Source organism: Juglans regia, chromosome 2, assembly GCF_001411555.2.
Source record: "Juglans regia cultivar Chandler chromosome 2, Walnut 2.0, whole genome shotgun sequence".
In the NCBI taxonomy this organism is placed as follows: domain Eukaryota; kingdom Viridiplantae; phylum Streptophyta; class Magnoliopsida; order Fagales; family Juglandaceae; genus Juglans; species Juglans regia.
The window spans coordinates 34,072,648-34,094,058 of record NC_049902.1 but is presented as its reverse complement, the minus strand read 5'-3'; the positions used below and the strand labels follow the sequence as shown (position 1 = coordinate 34,094,058).

The 21,411-nt window shown below is 32.1% G+C and overlaps 2 protein-coding genes and 1 pseudogene across 5 annotated transcripts; 1 reads left to right on the top strand and 2 right to left on the bottom strand.

The window, feature by feature from the left end:
• Positions 1-3,991: 3,991 nt before the first annotated feature.
• LOC109010486 (glutathione S-transferase T3-like) lies at positions 3,992-5,315 on the bottom strand. The gene is made up of 3 exons (XM_035687750.1): positions 4,884-5,315; positions 4,460-4,805; positions 3,992-4,020 (listed from the first exon to the last, which is right to left on the bottom strand). Exons 1-3 carry the CDS (start codon positions 5,313-5,315, stop codon positions 3,992-3,994), a joined length of 807 nt encoding a protein of 268 aa, XP_035543643.1.
• Positions 5,316-5,566: 251 nt separating this feature from the next.
• On the bottom strand, positions 5,567-5,685 carry LOC118347845 (annotated as a pseudogene).
• A 5,377-nt stretch (positions 5,686-11,062) lies between these two features.
• On the top strand, positions 11,063-20,156 carry LOC109012863 (probable aminotransferase TAT2). 4 transcript variants are annotated; one of them, XM_018994731.2, is made up of 8 exons: positions 11,063-11,283; positions 15,784-16,105; positions 17,045-17,384; positions 17,506-17,724; positions 18,153-18,212; positions 18,576-18,731; positions 18,822-18,915; positions 19,761-20,156. In XM_018994731.2, exons 2-8 carry the CDS (start codon positions 15,855-15,857, stop codon positions 19,877-19,879), a joined length of 1,239 nt encoding a protein of 412 aa, XP_018850276.1. In that variant the 5' UTR covers positions 11,063-11,283; positions 15,784-15,854; the 3' UTR covers positions 19,880-20,156. The 4 variants fall into 4 exon arrangements, with proteins under 4 accessions (XP_018850276.1, XP_035543684.1, XP_018850267.1 ...); XM_035687791.1 differs by having other exon boundaries at positions 15,676-16,105; XM_018994722.2 differs by having other exon boundaries at positions 15,626-16,105.
• The last annotated feature ends 1,255 nt before the right edge of the window (positions 20,157-21,411 follow it).

Sequence of the window (21,411 nt, the reverse complement as noted above, 5' to 3'; positions counted from 1 at the left end):
GATTATTATATTATAGATTATTAGATTATGAAAATAAAAATAAAAATAATTTATTAAAGATTATAAAAATAAAATATAAATTAATTAAAAAATATAAATAATAAAAAATAATAATTTTTATTATTATAGAGAATATAATGATTGATCTAATATACACATTCACTTTTATGATATAGAGGGTACAGCAACAGTTTCACACACAAGACAAGCAAGTTGTAAGAGTATTCTCATTGGATTAGCTAATAGCTAAATTCTTATAGAATTTAGCTATTAAGTCATAAAATAGCTCACATTGAAATAACTATATTTCAAATATTTAGAATATAGCTACAGTAATATCTAAAATAATTTCTAAATTTGAAATGAATTATTCATTCATCAAATCTATTTTATATTCTTTTTTTTCTCTCTTTTTAATATCAATCATTTCTCTCTCCATTTTAAATGACAATTGAAAAAATATAATTAGAATACAATTACTAATTAATATATAATATTATGAATAGTAAAATATGATAAAATAAAATAAATTCATAATTAAAAAAATTAAAAATTTTTCAAAATTATTAATTACTCATTACTATATAATGAATAAATGGATAATTTAATGAGGAGATTTGATGTGAATAGTCAAAATTAAATTCATCTTATATTATTTTATTGTCATATAATGAAAAAATGACTATTCCAATGTAGAAATTTATGTGAATGTAATAGTTAAATGCTAAATTCATTTTACATTCATCAAAAATATATTTTAATTTTAACTAATCTAATGAGAATGCTCTAAACAAACTGCGGAAAATGAAAGTTTACCCACCCGCCCTCCCTCCCTCATGTTGTAAGCAGCTTTTCGTGGCCATTGTAGCTATTGGAATGGCTGGGATAATTGGCTGAAGCACGTACCCAGACATATTTTTACACGCATTATTTTCTTTCTTTTACGTGCGTTACTTCTCTGCATGCCAAAATGCAAGATAATGTACGTGCACGTTGTTATCTATCTAATTTATATGGATTTTTTTTTTATGTTCTGCTAATTCCTTTGCGATCGTTCTTATAGCAAAAGATACACAAAGCTAGGCGGGGCTGTGGCTGTGGCTGTACTTGTGCTGCATGTTGATGTTCCTGATCATCATGCTAAGTAAACAGTGAATATCGTGTGGGAAAGCGAGTGAGATATTGAAATTTTGATGACGAGATAATCTCTCAGATGATCTATTAATAAATAGAAATAAACAAATAGTAAACAGTAGTAAAAATAATAATAAATTATTTGTAAATAGTAGATAATTATTTCTAAATTATAGTTAAGTAATTTAAGATTATTTCATTTATCAAACACAACCTCATCATGGTGAGTATCGAGTCCAATGCGTTTGTCTACTTTACAAATTTATACAAATATTTTGTTAAAATGTGGACCGCATAGAAAAAAATTAAACAATTAAATTTTACTCATTGATTTAACATTAAAAACCAGTTATTTTATTCTTAAATAGATTACACAATTTACATCACTTAAATTATAAATTTTAATTTAATAAATTCAAATCTCAATAAATATTTTCTAAAAAAATTTATATTAAATAAATATTTTATTAAGTTTCTCGTCCAATCAAACCATTAAATGAATTTTGGAGATCTCAATAAAAGTAATATTAGGTATAAGTTTTAAATAAACAAACATTATATAAGTTATTTATAAATAAATTAATCCAACAAATAAAAGTTGGTCTTTTTTATACTTTATTTTTAATAAGATTCATTCTTACAAAAATTTATATAAAATTTATTTATGAGAAATGCTAATAATTCCGTTTTGGGCTCTCTTTTTTTGCTCGATTATTTTTTTTTATTTTTTATATAGTAATTAAAAAATATTATTTAATAACATTGTGAATAAAATAAATAAATAAAATGTTATTAAATAACATTTTCTTAATAAAAAAACTAAAAAACAAATAGAAAAAAAGAATTAGGTAAAAAAAAAAGTCCAAAATAGACTCATTAGTAATTTTTTTTTTTAAAAAAAATTATACAAATCATTTATCTACTTGAAAACGTAGCTATTTTTTCTCCTACTTTCCTATAGTACAGTAAAAGTGTAGGAAAGTAGAAACGACACTGTGTGCTGTGAATGTAGTTCATTTTATTAATTAAATTTTACACGAGTTCTGAAACAGTATAAAATTTAATTAATAAAGAGTGATGCTACAGTCACTTAAATGAGTGTCTCGAAAATGTCTTGAATAGTATATTTTAATTTTTTATCTTTTATTTTTTTTCATATATTTTTCAATAATCATAAATATCTTTTTAAAAAATAAAAAATTTACAATATTATTTAAAAATATTTTCTTAATTATTAAAAAAAACAAAACAAAACAAAAAGAGATTTCGGAAGAAATGTTCCGATTTCCATTTCCGAGATTTCAAGTATTTTTCCAATTTCTCTATTTTTTATTTAAATAATTAGGATCAGGATTTCAACCGAGGAAATGATTAAATTAAGCATGCATATGTTTGCATTGAACAATCCCATCCATCCATCACAATCAATGGGGTTGGGAGGGATTGATGCAATGGGATTTTGACACATCATGCTCGGATTTTGATTGCACAGCTCCACTTTCAGGCTTTACATCAAATCATCCCTCCAATCCCCTCTTGTGTATTTCTTTGTCGCCACCCATTTTCTTCCATTTTCCTTCAAAATTTGTAGCAGTATTTACCCAATAAAATCTTAAAAAATAAAATTAAAAAAACACCGGCATTGTGGATGTAATTGAACCGCACAGACCCTCGTTTAAGCCGGCCGGTTCATTACGAATCCAACGAAGTAAAGTGCTCTCTCTTCTGGTTTCAGACTTTGCAGTAGAGCACAGCACACAACCTCGACTGAGTTGACTTTTCACGTAAAAGACTTTCCTTTTTCTGTTTTTTCTCATTTTATAGCTTTTTATTTTTCCCAAAAAAGCAGTTTTTTTTATTTAATTTATAAAATTGTTTTCTTTTCTAGACCTATATAATATTATTTTCACGTGGATCGAGAGAGATCGCGTCGGCCTTGCGGATCGCGCGTGACGACAGCCGTAGGTCATCCCCCGCCGCCTCCACATACGGCTCGTTGTAGTGCGGGTCACTGACTTATGGCCACCACGGCTGGCCCATTGCTTAAAGCTCTGATGAGCAGTACGCCCACCTATGGCAGCCGCTGTTCGCAATAATCTTGCGGTTCACACCAATAATTTATAATCTGCCACCGTCCAGTTCGTCCTTGATCTTGACACGTCATACTCTCTTTCTCTTCTTTTGGCGACCGGCATTTTGTTCCGTTTATGGGCTTTTTCTAATAAGGCCCTATTTTTAGGATCAAGTGTGTATGAGTTGAATTAATATAAAAATTAAAAATTAAATAAAAAATATATATTTTTTAATATTATTTTTATTTTATAATTTTAAATTTTTGAATTATTTATTTTAATTTATGTGAAATTTAAAAAAATTATAATAATTAGATAAAATGATAATAGTCGTAATAATAAATGAGACTTTAAACTTTGCAAGTGTAAGAGCATTGGCAATGGCCTATTGCCAAGTCTAAATTTTAGCTAAAAGTACAAGTTTTGACTATAACTTTAACTTTTGGCTAGGTATGTTCACATTGGACTAGCCATCTTAAAGTCAAATTAATAATATTATATTATATTATTTAATAATATTTTATATATTTTTTTTATATTTTACAAATACACTTCATATATTAATTAATAATTTACATTTTACTTAATTAACATTTCATACTAATATTAACCGAATAATTTACATTTTACTTAATTAACATTTAATTAATAATTTGTTTCCTCAACCTAATATTAATTAACATTTCATACTAATATTAACCGAATTTTTTTAACCACATCCATTATAATATCACTTCCAATAAAATTACAAGTGTAATCAAATCTCATAATGAATCATGCGGACATCAAAATTGTGTGAGAGAGAGATAGAGACCTGATGAACAAAAGCATTCAAAATTTAGCAACACAGTCCCATAAATAGTCCACCAACATAGTCTCATATCCATATCCATAAATTAGAACCAAAACTTTCCACAAATTACCAACAAAGATAATATCTACAGTCCACGAATTTAGTTGCTACCCAGCCACATATTTATCCAGCCCACATGTGGCTGGGCAGCCACTAATTCTCAAAAAAATTAGTTCTATAAATATTACAAGTTAGATATCTACATAGTAAGGTGTCGAAGGAGAGTTAGATCTACCTCCGGAATGAGACTTCGAATTCTCAAAAATTGCAACTTGAATATTATGAAAATATTCTTGTTGCATGGCATTCATGCCACGTAGATCTAGCATCATCATCTTGCTTTCAAATTTCTTCTTCTCTAGTTCAAACTTCTTCTTCTTTAGTTCAAATATTTTCTCACTTTTTTCGTCTGCCTTGAGTTGAGCATTTCTCCGCTCTTCCATGGTCGTGGCTCTATCCTCAGTCATTTTAGCTAAGGAAATGCTGATCTCAGACTCTTTGCCTTCCATCGACTTCCGCTTCCTCTCCATTTCTTTCTCAGTTTTTTTGCCTAGAGGTCTCTCAGCAAAGACCTCTATGTTCTCCTCCACCGTGTCAAGAGCAGCTTCACCTTGTGGCCTTCTCCTCGTCCCAAGGGTGGAGATGTGTTGTTGCCATTTCTGTTGGTGTCTCAGAAGACACCAACAGTGCTCCATTGTGAAGTTACTTTTCTCTATCTCTTTATACATAATTTTTGCCTTCTCAATCTACAAATACATAGGAATATTGTTAGTTCATAAATCAGTCCTACATGTTTGTGAAAATTAAAGGAAAATGTTACATACCTTATCTTGCTCCGTTGCACCACTCGGATGCAATGACTCTACTTGTGCTAAAAATGCACAAAACTTATTTGTGCATTTCTGAATCGAGGACCACTGATTCATCAAAGAAACTACAGAACGGTTCACATTGTTCTGTTTTTTATATTCATGATAAAACACTGAAATTCTTTCCCACATTTGAGTGGACTTTTGATCAGTACCTTTTATTGCATCGATACTAATGTTGAGCCAAGCTGAGACGAGGAGGTTATCCTCCTCTGCAGTGAAAGATGCACCCCTTTGAACTTTTTTTGGAGGTTGCCTCTTTTCACCGTCATTGAATGTTGCTTGGAGCACAACATTAGAAGGTTGCGTTGGGGTGCTATTACAACCCTCTCCTCCACTTTGTAATAGAGTGGTGAACAAGGGATCATCATCAATTTGTGTGCCCATCCTTGAAAAATATTACATTTTCAAGGAGTTAGAAATATGTAGAAAAATATTACTTCATCAATTTGTTTGGATAAGCTGGTTTGGAAAGAAATATGTAGAAAAATCAACTTCTTGTTCTGTTTTGCAAAGAAAAACAGCAACTTTGCAAAACAGAACAATGCAAAACAGCAACAAAAATTGAGTCTCTTGTTCTGTTTTGCAAAGTTCAGAAAAGTGTGGAGTCAAAAAAGTGTATTAATGATGATAATCATTAATATATGTGGTGTTTTCCGGGATCAAATGGCATTGAAAGAAACCATCAATCGGGATAGCCACAAACGTTATATGTAGCGTCCAAGCCATTACCCACAAACATATCCTACTACATAGACACATAAATACACATAGACACAGCAAAGCGATAGAAAACAATAACAGAAAAATATATATACTGCATGTAAGCATTGGGATCATTTGAAAACAGTTCTCCTACTTTTAACACAACGCACAACATAAAATGTCTGGATAAAACCAATGTGCACAGCACAACATAAAATGGCATTGGAGTGAAGACAATGCACAGGTGGAGACAATACACTATGAGACAGCAATGTGCACAGCACAACAAAAAATGGCATTGGAGTGAAGACAATGCACAGGTGGAGACAATACACTCTGAGACAGCAATGTGCACAGCACAACATAAACTCATCTTCTCCCTCAAGCAAATTCAGAGCCCGAGCAACAATTCTCAGGGCCTCAATCGCAGGCAGATTGCTCATCTTCTCAGGGCCTCAATCACACAGCACAACATAAACTCATCTTCTCCCTCAAACAAAGTGGCATGAATACTAGACCTAATAATATTGCTAGAATTGTCTATTACTGTCCAAAATATTAAAGGATAAATCATGCTTAAGTGGGAGTAAGCTAATGCATACTCTTGATAGCTGGAGCGGCAAATGCAGTAGTAAATTGCTTAGTTTCCAGCAGCAATGAGAACTTACTCCAGCACATAACCACATACATTTTCAGCACACAGCTCATGCTGTGCGCATTAGATTCCAGGAACTTAACCCAAGCTGCATAATACTTCATATCCAGAACTTGAATTAAGAGCAAAAATGACCCAAGTTCAAATCTCACAATGTGTCAATTAAACCATGCTCATAATTCAATCTTAAGCACAATCTGGTTTTTGGAACAGCAGGTGCCAGGGAAATGTTACATACCCTCAATCAGGATTAATAATATGACCCATTTAGTCTAACCCTCAATCAGCATTTAGTCTATTTTAATTTCACTTAAAAATAGATGATTGCATTTACAAATGTAGTAAAATCTCACTTCATGTGTCTTAATTAACAAGTTGCAAGTATTAGCTAACAGAAAACCCTTAATTAACACAAAAACAATAACAGCAAACAATACAAAACCAAGTTGCAAATTTAGCTAACACAGTGCAAAAATAACCGAAAAAAAAATACAAGCTCATGGGGTGTTGGCTGGCTGGACGCGATACCCATTTCCGCAACACAAATTTCAGAAAAATCAACAACACTAATTGCACAAACTTCAGAAAAATCAGCAATTGTGTATAACCAGCTTACCCAAACAAATTCATACCCATTTCAGAAATTCACAAATTCATACTCAAATCAATACAAAGCTTACCCAAATAAAGTTTCAGTAGTTTTACCAACCCAAACCGAGAGAGAGTGCTGCTGCGTTGTTGAGCCAAGCCGATAGAGAGAGACGAAATTGCACAACCGTGAAGATCGACCCAGGAACGAAGATAAAATCGATTGAGAAGAGGGAGATGTCGACGAGCGACGGAGCGAGGGAGAGAAGAGGAAGAAGGGTTTCAGAAAAAAAAAATCGTGGCCTGAGAGAAGAGGGAGAGACGAGCGACGGAGCGAGGGAGAGAAGAGGAAGAAAGGTTTCAGGAAAAAAAAATGGTGGACTGAGAGAAGAGGGAGAGATGAGCTACGGAGCGAGGGAGAGAAGAGGGGCGAGGCAGAAAAAAAAATTGCGAGAGAAAGAGGGAAAGACGAGAGATGAGAGACGAAGAAACACGAGGGAAATGGAAAACGAGGGAAAAAGAAAGGGGGCAGTTGGGCGGAAAACATTAAAATACTCTTTTGATCTTACTACAGAAGCTCGCCAACATTGGCGAGAGACTTAAATTTACTGTAGCATAAATTAGAAAATAATGCCTTTGCCGAGTCCAATGCTAGGGATTTTATCCCAAAATCTGATGTAAATTAGAGTTGGACTTGGCAATGGCTAGTCCATTGCCAGTGGCCTAACAAGTTAACCAGACTTGCATGCATCAATCACAGTGTACAAAACACTGAAAATGTTGTTTAAGAGTATGGGATTATCAAGGAATAAGTTGAGATGAGAAATTTGTTAATAATAATGATTCTATTGAAAGTATTTATAAATAGTAATGAAATGATTTGAGTTAAGATAGTTTAGAGAATTTTGGAAAATGAGCAAAACAAATCGAATAAAAATATTATCAAGTTAAAATATTGTTTACATATAACTTTTTAATATCATGTTTGTTTTGACATTTGAAAAGAATAAATTATTTTTTGTGTTTTGTTTAAAAGTTTTAGATAGTTGTAAATATCAAGTAATAATTAGATAAAAAATTTAAAATTAAAAAGTGTTTGTATGACTTATCAAGGAGCAGTGTTTTAAATTTCGTACCGTACCAGCCGGTACGACCAAAATTTTTCGTTTCGACCGTCCGGCCGGTACAGGTATTATATCTGTCCCGTACCGGCTATACCAGACTAAATTTTGGCCTGTACAGGCCTATATTTCGGCCGGTACTGGCCGATATTTCGGGCTGTGTGTGTTTTTTTTTTCATTTTTTCAAACTACAAACTTATTTTTTAACTCCTAATTTAGACTGGACTATTTATAATTTTTATATATATGTATTTATATATAATTTATTTATATATAGACTATTATTTTGGAATATAATTTATATATATATCGATTATCCCGAAACATTATCCTGAAACGCTATTCCGAAACGATACTGGTATCAAAATATTTGATTTCAGTGCCTTGACCGGTACGATGTCCAGTATGATATTCAAAACATTGCCAAAGAGCCCATTTATCTCATGAGCTAAAGTGTGATCGGTGCACAAACCAACGAAATGAGAAAGAGGCCTAATGCCCATGCGAAAAGATAATAGGCATGGAATGATGAGACGTCAACATTTCTGATATCGCCCTCCACGCACGTAGTGGAAGGGTCACACAGTTCTCAAGGATAGACACAAAAGACGGATAGGGATCCTACTATGGCTTCGTGTCCTTAACGGAGTACATAGAAGGTGGCTACCTCGTCAACCTGCCATGAGGACTTGGACCTGAGAGGTCACGCAACATTAAAGACGACAACGTTGTACCATATACCAAAGATAGACACATCTAACATGGGATACGTAGTACCACCTCAGCAGACAATACAAAAGCTGAGCACCAAGTTAGAATTATGGACTTATACACTCTTTTATACACTGAAATTCTCTCTAAAAGCTAGAAAAATCCTGAGTCTCCACTCTTCTTGCATTGCATGTGGTTGAGAATGGTGACTGGTGTACGAAACAAATCATCAAAATAAAATTTAAGGAATTTTGAGACAGTATGAGATAATATGGGCTATGTTTTCCAAACAACCTAGGCTTGAGTTTTGTTTTCACGGCCACGAGGAGTACAGGAAAAATACAACTACTGAGTTCTGTCCCGATGATAACATGGAATGGAGCATCATCTTATTGCACTGACCTTGTGGCTGTGGGAGATTCCTATCATTTCCGTGCATCCAAACAGATACTTAAAAGAAAGTACCAGCATTTATACTACCAGGATTCCAATGGTGTGACACCCCAAGTCTCCTAGCAAATCAATCTTAGCCCATTAGAGTGATTGAAAAGGGTATTATCGATATGGACTTTCCATAACTAATTCCTTAAAGTTAACACGTATGGCATGCTACGTACAATTTTCCTTTCTCACGGGCCAGATATGGGTATCTGTATATTCCCCCCCTTTTTTAAGAAAAACTCGCGTTGCTGAAATGTAATAATATCTGAGCTTGGGCCAAGTTGGGCTTGGCCTTGAATGTTATCACACTGAGCATGCATACTATTATTGATTGATTGGGTTGGTTTGTTTGTAGATTTTTCAATAAAAGAAATTAATAATTATTTTTTTTATCCAGCAATGCCAATCACATTATTTATTAATAATTATTATTATACTTTGACTCTCACAGGTTTGGAGACTTTAATGAAACATCAAATTTCTATATGATTTTGTTTCGTTTCATTTCATTCACATTTTATCTGATTTCATTTCATTTATATCTTGATTTAAACAAGATATTATTTAAAAAATAAATTAAAACGAAAATTTTATAAATAATAATAAAATAATTTATGAATAGTAATAAGATAATTTAAATTAAATATTTTTTAAATTTTGAAAAATGAGAGAAAAAAATTAATAAAAAAATTATAAAGTTAATATATTGTAATAGTATAGTTTTATAATATTATTTTTATTTAGAAATTTGAAAAAGTTGAAATTATTTTTTATTTGAAAGTTTGAAAAAAAATTGTAATAATTAATTTGAAAAAAATTTAATAATTAATTTAAAATTTTTGTATTTAAATTATATTTAAAAATAAAATAGAATAAAATGTAATGAGATTAGATAGAAATTCTATGTTTCATCTGTCTCCAAACCTGTCTCTTTATAATAATAATTATTAATAAATAATGTGATTGGGATTGCTGGATAAAATAAATAAATTTAAATATAACATTAACCATTCGATGATGTCATTTGGGGTTTTGGTTGTTCTCTTTGAGCCTGAGGAAGAAAAATCAACACCGCATGTTACAATCACGTACATCTAAAAATCGAATTAAAAAGGATAGACGACAGAGAGAGAGACCGACAGCATACGGTACTTGCCACGTGCATTGATAAGGGCGAGGGTGGGATCGCCTGCTTCTCACCATACTCGTGTACGTGCCAGATGTGGGAACTTCTCATTTTCGATCTGCTCCTCAGGACCTCAGGTCACGTTATAATTTGTTTGTTGAAAAAAAAAAAACTCAATTTATAATTACTCTTTTTTAATCAATTATAAAAATAAAATTTAATTAATAAATAGCTAGTTAGACGTGGAACTTGTGTAATTCATTTATTTTACACAAATTATTATATTTTTTCCTCATATGGAATGGGGTAGTACTCATGCAGTTTGCACATGCTATATATATTATTATATTATCACTTTGAGGCCACATCTATATATGAGTCATGCCAGATTGTGACCCAACAATGACTGCGTGTCACTTACAAATTTGTATTTGTATTTTTTATTTTTTTGTTTTTATTTTTTAACATTTAAAAAAAAATATCAATATACTTAAAATTATTTATTTATTCATTAAGTAAAATAAATTAAAAAAAAATTAAATAGACGAGCGATCAAAGGGATAAAACATAATCGACAAAATAGCATTTTTTATTTATATATATTAATAGGGAAGCATGCATGCAGCCTTGAACTCCACTCAACCTCCCCTGAGCTGCACTTCATCTGATTGCTTATCGTGTAAGTTATTATAACCACTTCAAGTTGGATAGACGTTTAAAAATAGTCCTCTTTATATAATAATAATAATAATAATAATAACTATTATAAAAACTTTTCTTTCGGCTGAATCATCCCAACTTATCCAAATGGCATATCCGCAGCTGTGGGGGGGGAACTTAAACGCACGTTACTTCTAACCTAAAAAGCAGCCATTCTGATCTATAATTGATCAGTGGTACGTTGTTCAGGTCGGCATCGATTGATCGATCGAGGGCTAGCATTTCGCCGTTTTGTCTGGGCAGCAGGAAGCTTCGATTCAGTACGGCCTCACACTTCGCAGTTCGCAGGTTGTAAGTTACTGGTTTTTTACGTTAATATATATATATTGATCTGCCTCAAACGTAATCTTGAGTTCATTTTCTGCCAATTTTCTATGATGGATCGTGAAGGCTCTATTATATCTAGCTGCTGAAGCTAATTAAAGCTTCAACCACTGATTAGGTATAGCAGCTAAACTGAATATTCATGGCTTAATTTGCAAATATTCATGATTTACGTACAGTACTAGCTAGCTAGTACTTACTGGTCCTAAACATCTTCTTCGTACTTGGTGATCTTTGTTGGGGGTACCATGATTGATGTCTTTAATTTAGGATGAGATCACTAGTATTGGACTTATTAAATCCATCTTTAAATTCTTCGTACTTGGTGATCTTTGTTGGGGGTACCATGATTGATGTCTTTAATTTAGGATGAGATCACTAGTATTGGACTTATTAAATCCATTTTTAAATTTTGGTGAGAAGTATATATTTTTCATATATCTAAAATCTCCTTATCCATAAATACTCATATTTAGATTAGTCATTGAATTCATTAAAATAATAATATTTTTATTTTTTTTAATATTTTATAATTATACTAATTATATGTTAATTAATAATTTAATTTGATTATTATATTATTATTACAAGAACGTTAATAAAAAAAATCGTTGAAGATTAAAATTGATTAAAAAATAGATTTAATGGATGAATAGTAATCTTTCAAAATTAAAGAAATATATTCATTTATTATAGTTTAAAACTTTCTACTTATCTTTTTGGCTAATTCAATTCTCTTTTAATAAAATTTATCATATTTTATATTTGATTAAATTTTGATGAAGTCCAATCCTCTTATATCTCAGTTTGGGGCTGTTTGAATTAAATAGCTAGGTAGGTATATAGGTAGAGGTTGATGAGGATGTAGCTAGCTAGCTAGCTTGGGTTATGTAATGTTATCCTGTTATGGGTCGCTGTCAGAGATGTTTGGATTCGAAGATGACTTGAGATGACTTGAGATGAGCTGAGATGAGTTGAGATGGATTGTGAATAGTAATGAGATGAGTTGTGAATAGTAGTGAGATTTGTAAGTTAAAGTTGCTGAATAGTAATGAATAGTAGTGAGATGAGTTGAGATGAACTGAGATGACTTGCGAATCCAAACAAGCCCTAGTATGATTAATGCATGCATTTGAAAAGGGTGGGTCTACGCTCACCGTTGGCAACTCCCACTGATGTATTTTGTGTCTTTTTATTGTTTTTTTTTTATATGAATTTTTTAATATTTTTAAAAAAATAAAAAAATTCATAATATTATTAAAAAATATTTACTTAATCATAAAGTGAAAAAAAAAAACTAAAACAAAAAAATTACCAGCAAGAGCTTCCAGCAGCGAGAGTCCATAGCATTTCTGATTTGGTTACTGTATCCGTCAGTATTTTCATACAATGAAAACAATACGACCTGTCCTGGCCTTGATTCTCATCTTCACGCTGAATTATTAAACTAGCAAAGCTGTGGTACAGATCAAAATATGAGCCAGCTAGCTAGCTAGCTTATTCAGTCTCCGAGGAAGCTGGTTTAGAACCCTTTTTTTCAAAAACTTTCTGGTTGCAAAGACATATATAAAAACAGCTAGCGTTGAGATGGAGATCATCGATCAGGGTTGATCAAATGGCGACCCATCCTTCATGCATGGCAGTTCTGGCACAAATTGGATCGACATACATGCAGCTGCTAGCTAGCTACTAGTTATTACTTAGGAGGACGACCATTAATTAATCTACAAGTATACTAATTAGCTAGCTAGGTTCTGTACATGAATGACTTTAATATGACTATGAATTCCCAACCATATAATAGGAAAATTCATATATCTTGGACTTCTTAGCTAGATCGTGAAAACGACGGACGAAAAAGAAGATCAAGAAGAGAAACATAACATTTATATGTCTTTAATAGTTTCAACTGGCCTCACCCACCTTTCATTATCACCTTAATTAATTTTGACATACACATGCATATATAATAAACTTTCCAATTATCAACTAAAAATATCGACCGAATTAATGTTTTTAATATATAAAAAGTTGGATGAAATTAGTTGTCGGTGCATATTTACATTTCTTAATTAAATTAGTTATTATCTAGATAATTTTCTAATAATATTTCGTATATAAATAATATTCTTGATCATGAGAGTAATTTGTAGTAATTTATTTTATTTTCTACTTTTTATATCCCTTATTCAAATTATATAAATAGGTTCTCATGATGATCTACATATTCTAGAAATCTTAATTATTTCTAGAATAATTAATTATTAGAATTATAAAGAGCATTTCGTTGACTATAACCATTTATTAACTACAGTAAATCAACTCTTATACGTTCAAATTATACGTACAAATTTTACATTTATATTTACATAATCTAATACTTATGCTTTTAAATACTCATTATTTTTTAAAAATAAATTTATTGTTAACAAATATTTTTTTATATAGATATTAAATTTATCTATTATGTTTAAAAATAAATATATAAAAATTATATATTTTAAGATTGTAAATATCATTTGTATACCTATCATAGTCTAATTACGGTTCGATCACGATCTTTTGTTATTGTTGCCTTATGTTTTTTTCAAATGCATGGGTGGGTGCGAACGTCCTGTAGCTTGATGGCACAACAGCCACTGAGATCATGGGCTCGACCTCTATACGAAAACAAAATTCCTTGAGTGGGTCCAAGTACTTCAACCTTTGAAATCTCTCACTTTGGCGGCACTTCAAACTTGTTGACAAGGTCACGCTACCCCGATGGCTACATTCATGTTAATAAATTTACGTGCATATCTTGGTTGAACACGTGGCCTACATGTACGTTACATACACATCATGATTGGAATTTGGATGGATGAGAGAAGAGATTGATGAACATGCATGAACCTCGTGGGCTTATGATATTTAATAGGGCATGGTTAATCTTTTTGAGTTTTGCTACACAACTTCCACCACACTCCACACTCCACATTTTTTTAAATTTTTTTAAATTTTAATATTTTTTTAAATTTTTTTTTTGAGTTTATTCTTTTTAAATTATTTTAAATTTTTTATTCATTATTTATATAATAAATATTTAATAAAAGAAAAAAATAATAAAAATTAAAAATAATGTAGAGTGTGGAGGTTGTATGAATAGTAGGAGGTTGAGTAGATTTTTTGAATCTTTTTACATTAATGTTATGGGCCATATATATATATATCATTAATCTTAATAATATTTATAGTTAAAAAAGGCCCATCAACCATACTATATATACATACTAGCTATTAACATGTTCGCTAAACGGGGCTCATGTTTATAGCGGGATCTGGATCCATCCAAAGAAAACTTATTCTTAAATTATTAATTTTAATTTTTTTTTTTCGTCTGATATGTCAAGGATTTTTGCTTGAATTCAACTTCGACTGAGCCCGGATGCAATGGAATGGGCTTGGGCCTAGATAAACTCTAATTAAGTCGGTAGGGAGTTTATCTTATGTTTAAAAAATATATATATATAGATACAAATTTTAAATAGATAAATTTATACAAATCTCTTATAAAAGAGTTATGCTACATATAATTATTTTTTTATTATTTTTATGCACTCCATTAATGTGATTAGTTAAAACTGTTATTTTATATTAAAAAAAAGTGATACAATCAATCACATTAATAGAATACATAAAAAAAATATAAAAATGATTGCATATAGAGTTTTAATTTATAAAAAAGTAACTCTCATTAAAATAAATAGATTTTTTTTTTTATATTTTCTAATGTGGGACATATTTTTGACTAATGATACATACAATACTTTTCACAATACTTTTCATAATACATGATGTAAAACAAGGGTATTTTTGTAAAGTTGTATTACTATTATATAGTATTTTACAATAATACCTCTCATTTTAAAATATGATCGTGAAATATGTTGTGAAAAAGTATTGTGTATTGAAAAATTCTATTTACAGTCTTAAGTAGGAGATTGTATATGCAGTCTTATTAATAAATTGAGATAAAAGGAGAAAAAATATTATTTTAAAAATGATATTATTATAATTTTAAATTTTTTTTAAATATAATTAAATGAGTTTGCATGAACTGTGGGGACTGAATATAGACTACTCTTGTGTATTTATCATTTTTCTATATTTTTTGTACAGATAATTTCTAAAAGAAAAAGAGAAAATTTGAAGAAAATTTTCCTCCACTCTGACAATTTTTTATTTTATTTTCGAGCCTTCAAGTTTGGGTATATAAAATCGGAGATGGCGTTCATAAAAAAAATTTGCGTTGGTGTTTTTGATAAAGGGACTGAAACCCACTCGGCCACGTAACTCCTTGTTTTGTTTCATGCAAAGCCGTCCAACTTCAACGTGTGGCCTTCGTGCTGTTTGTCCATGTTCTCACCATTCTACAAATAATTCTGACTCTCTCTCTCTCTCGGTCCATCTCACACTTCAACCCAGAAATCCAAAGCCGCAGCCCCCCCAAACCAAGAGTCGCAGGCCAAAAACACCAGAAAATACAGGAAAAACTCATGGAAAGTAGAACTCTCAACCATGGAGTGGACACGGCTTCAACCATCACCATCAAAGGTATCCTTAGCCTTTTAATGCAGAGCATCGATGAAAACGACAACAAGAGGGTGATTTCCTTGGGTATGGGTGACCCTTCTGCTTATTCATGCTTTCACACCTCCCATGTTGCTGAAGAAGCTGTCGTTGATGCTCTTCAATCCGAGAAGTTCAATGGTTATGCACCGACTGTTGGTCTTCCTCAAACAAGAATGTAAGATTTTAGTCTCTGGGGATATTACTGCTGCAATTTTGTTGATTATGTTCTGTGTTTTCGAGGGTTTTGTCAGCGGTTTTTGAATTTCTTGATTTTATCGAGCACGAATCATAGTTATCTCGGAGTGCTGGCTTCGGCTTGTTGGATTCTTTGTGTCGCAACTTCGTAGGGATTTCGTTTTAATTTGGAATGTAATGGAATGGTTTAGTTGAGTTATTTCGTCGGTATAGGACCTTTCAAAATATAATATTTTGTTTGAATATTTTAAATTAGCTTGGTCTTATTTGAGACGAATGACACTTTACTAAAATTCTGAAATGAAAGTAGTATTATTTGTACAGGAGCTATATTTTTAACAATACACGTTTTAAAATTTTTTGTCTAGAAGCCCCCTATCAACACTGAGATGAGATAGATGAAATGGTTTTATATACAAGTTAAATAAAATATTATTTTTTAATATTATTATTATTTAGATATTTAAGAAAATTGAATTATTTATTATATTTTATATAAAAATTTAGAAAAATTGTAATGATGAGATGATATTAAACCTTTTATATATTCAAATGGGGCCTTAAAAAATATATTTTTATGCATACAAACCATAGTATTATGTGAATCCCTCTGTCTATAAAGAAAAATTCTACTTAGCATCCCGCACACCACTCCTCTTTTAAATTTTTTTTTTCATAATAATTATATAGCGTATAGATGATGAGTAGAACAACTTAATTAACTTTTACAACTTTGTATTCTCCCTTTTCCTCTAAATCAATGTGCTAGCTTATATATTCAGTAATATGGCTCTTTTTTCTTAGATTTTTTATTTTTACTGTTTTTTTTAGTGTACATAGGCTTCGCCTGTACATTATTTTCTACTAAAACTTCTTATTACTTGTAAAAAAAAATTTGGCTCTTTTTTGAATTCAACAGAGCGATCGCTGAGTATTTGTCTCGTGATCTTCCATACAAGTTATCAGCTGATGATGTTTTTATCACATCTGGTTGCACACAAGCCATTGATGTTGCGCTGGCTATGCTTGCCCGCCCTGGTGCAAATATCTTGCTTCCAAGGCCAGGCTTCCCAATTTATGAACTTTGTGCTGCTTTTAGAAACCTTGAAGTTCGGTATTTTGATCTTCTACCTGAGAAAGGCTGGGAGGTTGATCTTAATGCCATTGAGGCTCTTGCAGATCAGAACACAGTTGCCTTGGTAGTTATCAACCCGGGGAATCCTTGTGGGAATGTTTATAGTTACCAACATCTAAAGGAGGTTAGTAGTTGAGGAGGGTATGGCTTCAAGTGCCAGAAACATGCTTTCATTCACTGTAAATTGTAGGCATGGTATAATAAAGATTGGTGTTACTAGCTAATTGTTTGTATACTGTACCTAGATTGCAGAAACTGCAAAGAGGCTCAGAACTCTTGTAATTGCTGATGAAGTATATGGACACCTTGCTTTTGGGAAAAATCCGTTTGTGCCAATGGGACTTTTTGGGTCAGAAGTTCCTGTTCTCACTCTTGGGTCTCTTTCTAAGAGATGGATAGTGCCTGGTTGGCGACTTGGCTGGTTTGTGACAACTGATCCCGCTGGCATGTTTCGGGAACCCAAGGTCTCTCTCTCTCTCTCTCTCCCTAATTTGCATGAAGTTGTCATAGTACACCTTCGGTAGGGCTTCATACATGTGAACTTCATAATTTTCAACTATTTGACAATAATTCCATCGTCTACAAGTGGTATGGAGACGAGGTGGAACAGTCATACATTGCATTAGAAGAATTTGTGTTCAGTAGGAATGACCTTCCTTCCACAACACTTGACTGAACTTCATCATTGTTACGTGTTGAATGTTTCGTTTCTGAACTATAAACGGCATATAGTATTGAAATTTTCTAATTCTCACTGCCCACAGACAAGATTTAGTAGATTTTCTAATCTTGTGGATCTAAATGCTGTCAGTGATACCCATCACACATTTCCCCCCCTCCATTCACTTTGAAACTGTTGGTAATCCATACTACTACTATTTCTTTTCCTCAGATTATCGAGCGTATTAAGAAGTATTTTGATATTCTGGGGGGCCCTGCAACCTTCATTCAGGTTTGTATTGTATATGCTTGTTTTCAAATGCTAGAATGCAACATAGTTTTTTTCCCTTTCATTTGTAAAATTGCTTGCGTTCAGATAATGCAACTCATAATTTCTGCCACCGAACCTGCTAATTCATACATGGGTGGAAACTGGATTTTTGAAATATGTCAACAATTTATGAGCTTGAGCTAGACAAAGCTTGAACACAGTGTACTCATCGTAGTGATTGGACAATTCGGAATACTGTTCCGTCTACTTTGAAATGTCTAAATTAATTTGAATTGAAAGTGCAAATTTTGGAATCAAGTATTGTCATGTCTATAGTCCATACGCTTGTTCTAATTTCTCTTTCTTGTATTTTTGGCGCATTAGGCAGCAGTTCCTCGCATCCTTGAGCAAACGGAAGAGGTTTTCTTCAAGAAAACTATCAAATTACTGAAGCAGGCATCAAATACTTGTTATTATAAGATAAAGAAGATCCCTTGCATTACCTGTCCACACAAACCAGAGGGATCTATGGCTGTAATGGTGAGAAGAGACTTTGCATTCCTCTTTTCATTTAGATTAATGGATTTTTTTAGAGTTAGTGTTGCTTATTTTGTTTTTAACATCTTTCAGGTGAAGCTGAATCTTTCACTACTGGAAGACATCTGTGATGATATTGATTTCTGTTTCAAGCTGGCCAAGGAGGAATCTGTTATCATTCTTCCAGGCAAGAATTGAACCATTAAATTAATTTCCATGTCTTTGCTGCATTCTTTAATATTTATGATTGGTACTGTTGTTCTCTAGGAGACCCTCAATATTCTCCCTTTCAATTAAAATCAAACTCCATTACTTGTGATCCAAAGGGTGATGAACTTATGAATATGAGATTTTATAGATCTCTAAACTCTTCAGCATTTCCAGTTTTGTTGTCTTCTATCCTCGTCATAAGGACATACACACACATACTCTAAAAGTCAAGGATATATAATCTTTTCTTCTATATTCTGATCTAAAAAGGCTTAAAATGCCACAAATATTTCACTCGCAAGATAGTCCTATCCCATATTCTAATTATTATTATTATTATTATTACCACGCCTTTTCTAACTCATTATGTTCTTTATAAAGTTGATACAAAAAACAATCCTTTGCAAATAACTTAGTTTCTTGGGAAAAAAAACTTGGTTGCTTGAGAAGGTTGTTTCATACACCCACACACCCAGATGGAGTGGTTTTACCATGTCCTGTCAGTTAATTTATTTTGTTTCCACTAAATGTAAGTTGATCAGGACAGTCTTCAGAGAAACAGGGCATTCAAGCCTGGGAAGATTGCATACCATTGATTTCTGTTTTTTTCTTTTTTAACGTTTATCCTGGAGAAAAACATCATTAAGAACTTGAAATATATTGGTCTAAGTACTTTGAAAGTCAAGGTCTAGCATTTAATTTTTTTTCTCTTTGGGGTTAGGGGAGAATCATTACATTTTTCAGAATAGTGGTTCTGAGCTGGTGAATGGTAACTAGCAGCTCTGTAATTACTAACTTTAGTATGACATCTTTTGTTTGCAGGAACTGCTGTGGGGCTAAAGAATTGGCTCCGTATTACTTTTGCTGTTGATCCTTCATTTCTTGATGAAGGTTTAAGGAGGACGCAATCTTTTTGTCAAAGACATGCAAAACAGTTATGAAAATACAAAACTACCAAAGGTTATTATGGCTCTTGTCAATTGTCATACAAAATATCTTCCAAGTCTCCCTTGTATTGATTTGCATTCATACAAGGGAGACTTGGAAGAAACTTTCTTACAGTGCAAAATCTATGGAAAAAAGGGGTAATGTATATATATACATATTGTGGAGAATTATACAAACTGTCTCCCTCAAGTTATACATCAGCTGTACGCAAATTTATTTATCCTGATACCTGATCATGTTCTAACTCTTGCCTACTCCTTATTTGATTAATATGTTCTTCAAGCCAAGATCAAGAACGATTCTTAAATGCTTGATGAACTAGAACCCCTAATTAGAATTTCTCCATATATATATAGTGTATTTTCGTACGAGTGCATATGTATTTTGCTGCACGGTGTATTTGACTTTCAAGATAAGCCCAAAATCATCTGTAGCTTCGTGAATACGTAAATATTGTATTTGTATGTGATTAGTTTCATTTTTCGCTTTACTTTTTCTCTTATCATTTTCAACACGCATGACTTCTACTCCAAACTGCAATGATGCAAATCACCCTCTGTGTAAACCATGGGCATAGTTATGTTTTTATCTTTACTTCTTTCGAATTAAACCCATGTTCTCCTATCTGTGGTGGATACAAATTTATAACTAAGCCAAGACAACTATCATTTTGTGTGTGCGCGTGTTTTTTTTGGCTTTGCTTTCCCAGCTCCAGTTTCTTCAAAGATTATGGATTCCAAACATGGAGAACAGACGAAACCAGGAAAGTACCAAAACGATTCTAATAAACATACTAAAGAATGAGTGGGAACAAACAAAGTGTTTGCAATTGAATCTCTGATAATGCCAATCGGCTTGTCTCAGCTTCTGGCCATACTTTTCTTAGTCGGAAGACGTAAGAAGTAAGAACTCTAGAGAATAATGCGTAGTGAAGAAGAAGTGCCCAAATGACGTTGAGCGCTGCTACAGGGAAGCCCCAAGTGCACGAATCGCACGATAGTGCCGAGCCGGATAAGTAAAGAAAAAACAGATATGCTATACACCATCAGCCTACACTTTCCACACCCCATGATTTTAATTTTTTTTTTTTAACTCAATACACTAAATGGATTGAGCTGATGTAAATATTTTTCTAAAAAAAAAATAAAGAAAAATCTTAGAACGCACGACAATTTTAAAATACGAAAGTACACACCTTATCAAATCTCCAATTTACCCTCTTTTAAGTTTTCAGACCATCTTGGGTGTGTTTTCAGACCATCCTCACCCACGAGCATTAGTCGCATTTCTCATCCATGAGCATCAGACCCTTCTCGGCTATGGCTGCTGCATCCACATCTATTTTATTTTTGCACCCACAAAATACTGTAAATCTTGATTGTTGTTCTGCATTTCTTTTCAAATTTTTTAAGCTACAGAATGTCTAAAAGTATACAATCTAAATGAAGATAAAATAGATAGTGAAATGACAATAAATAATTTTAAATAAAAATTAAAAATTAAAAAAAATATTATTAGAATATTA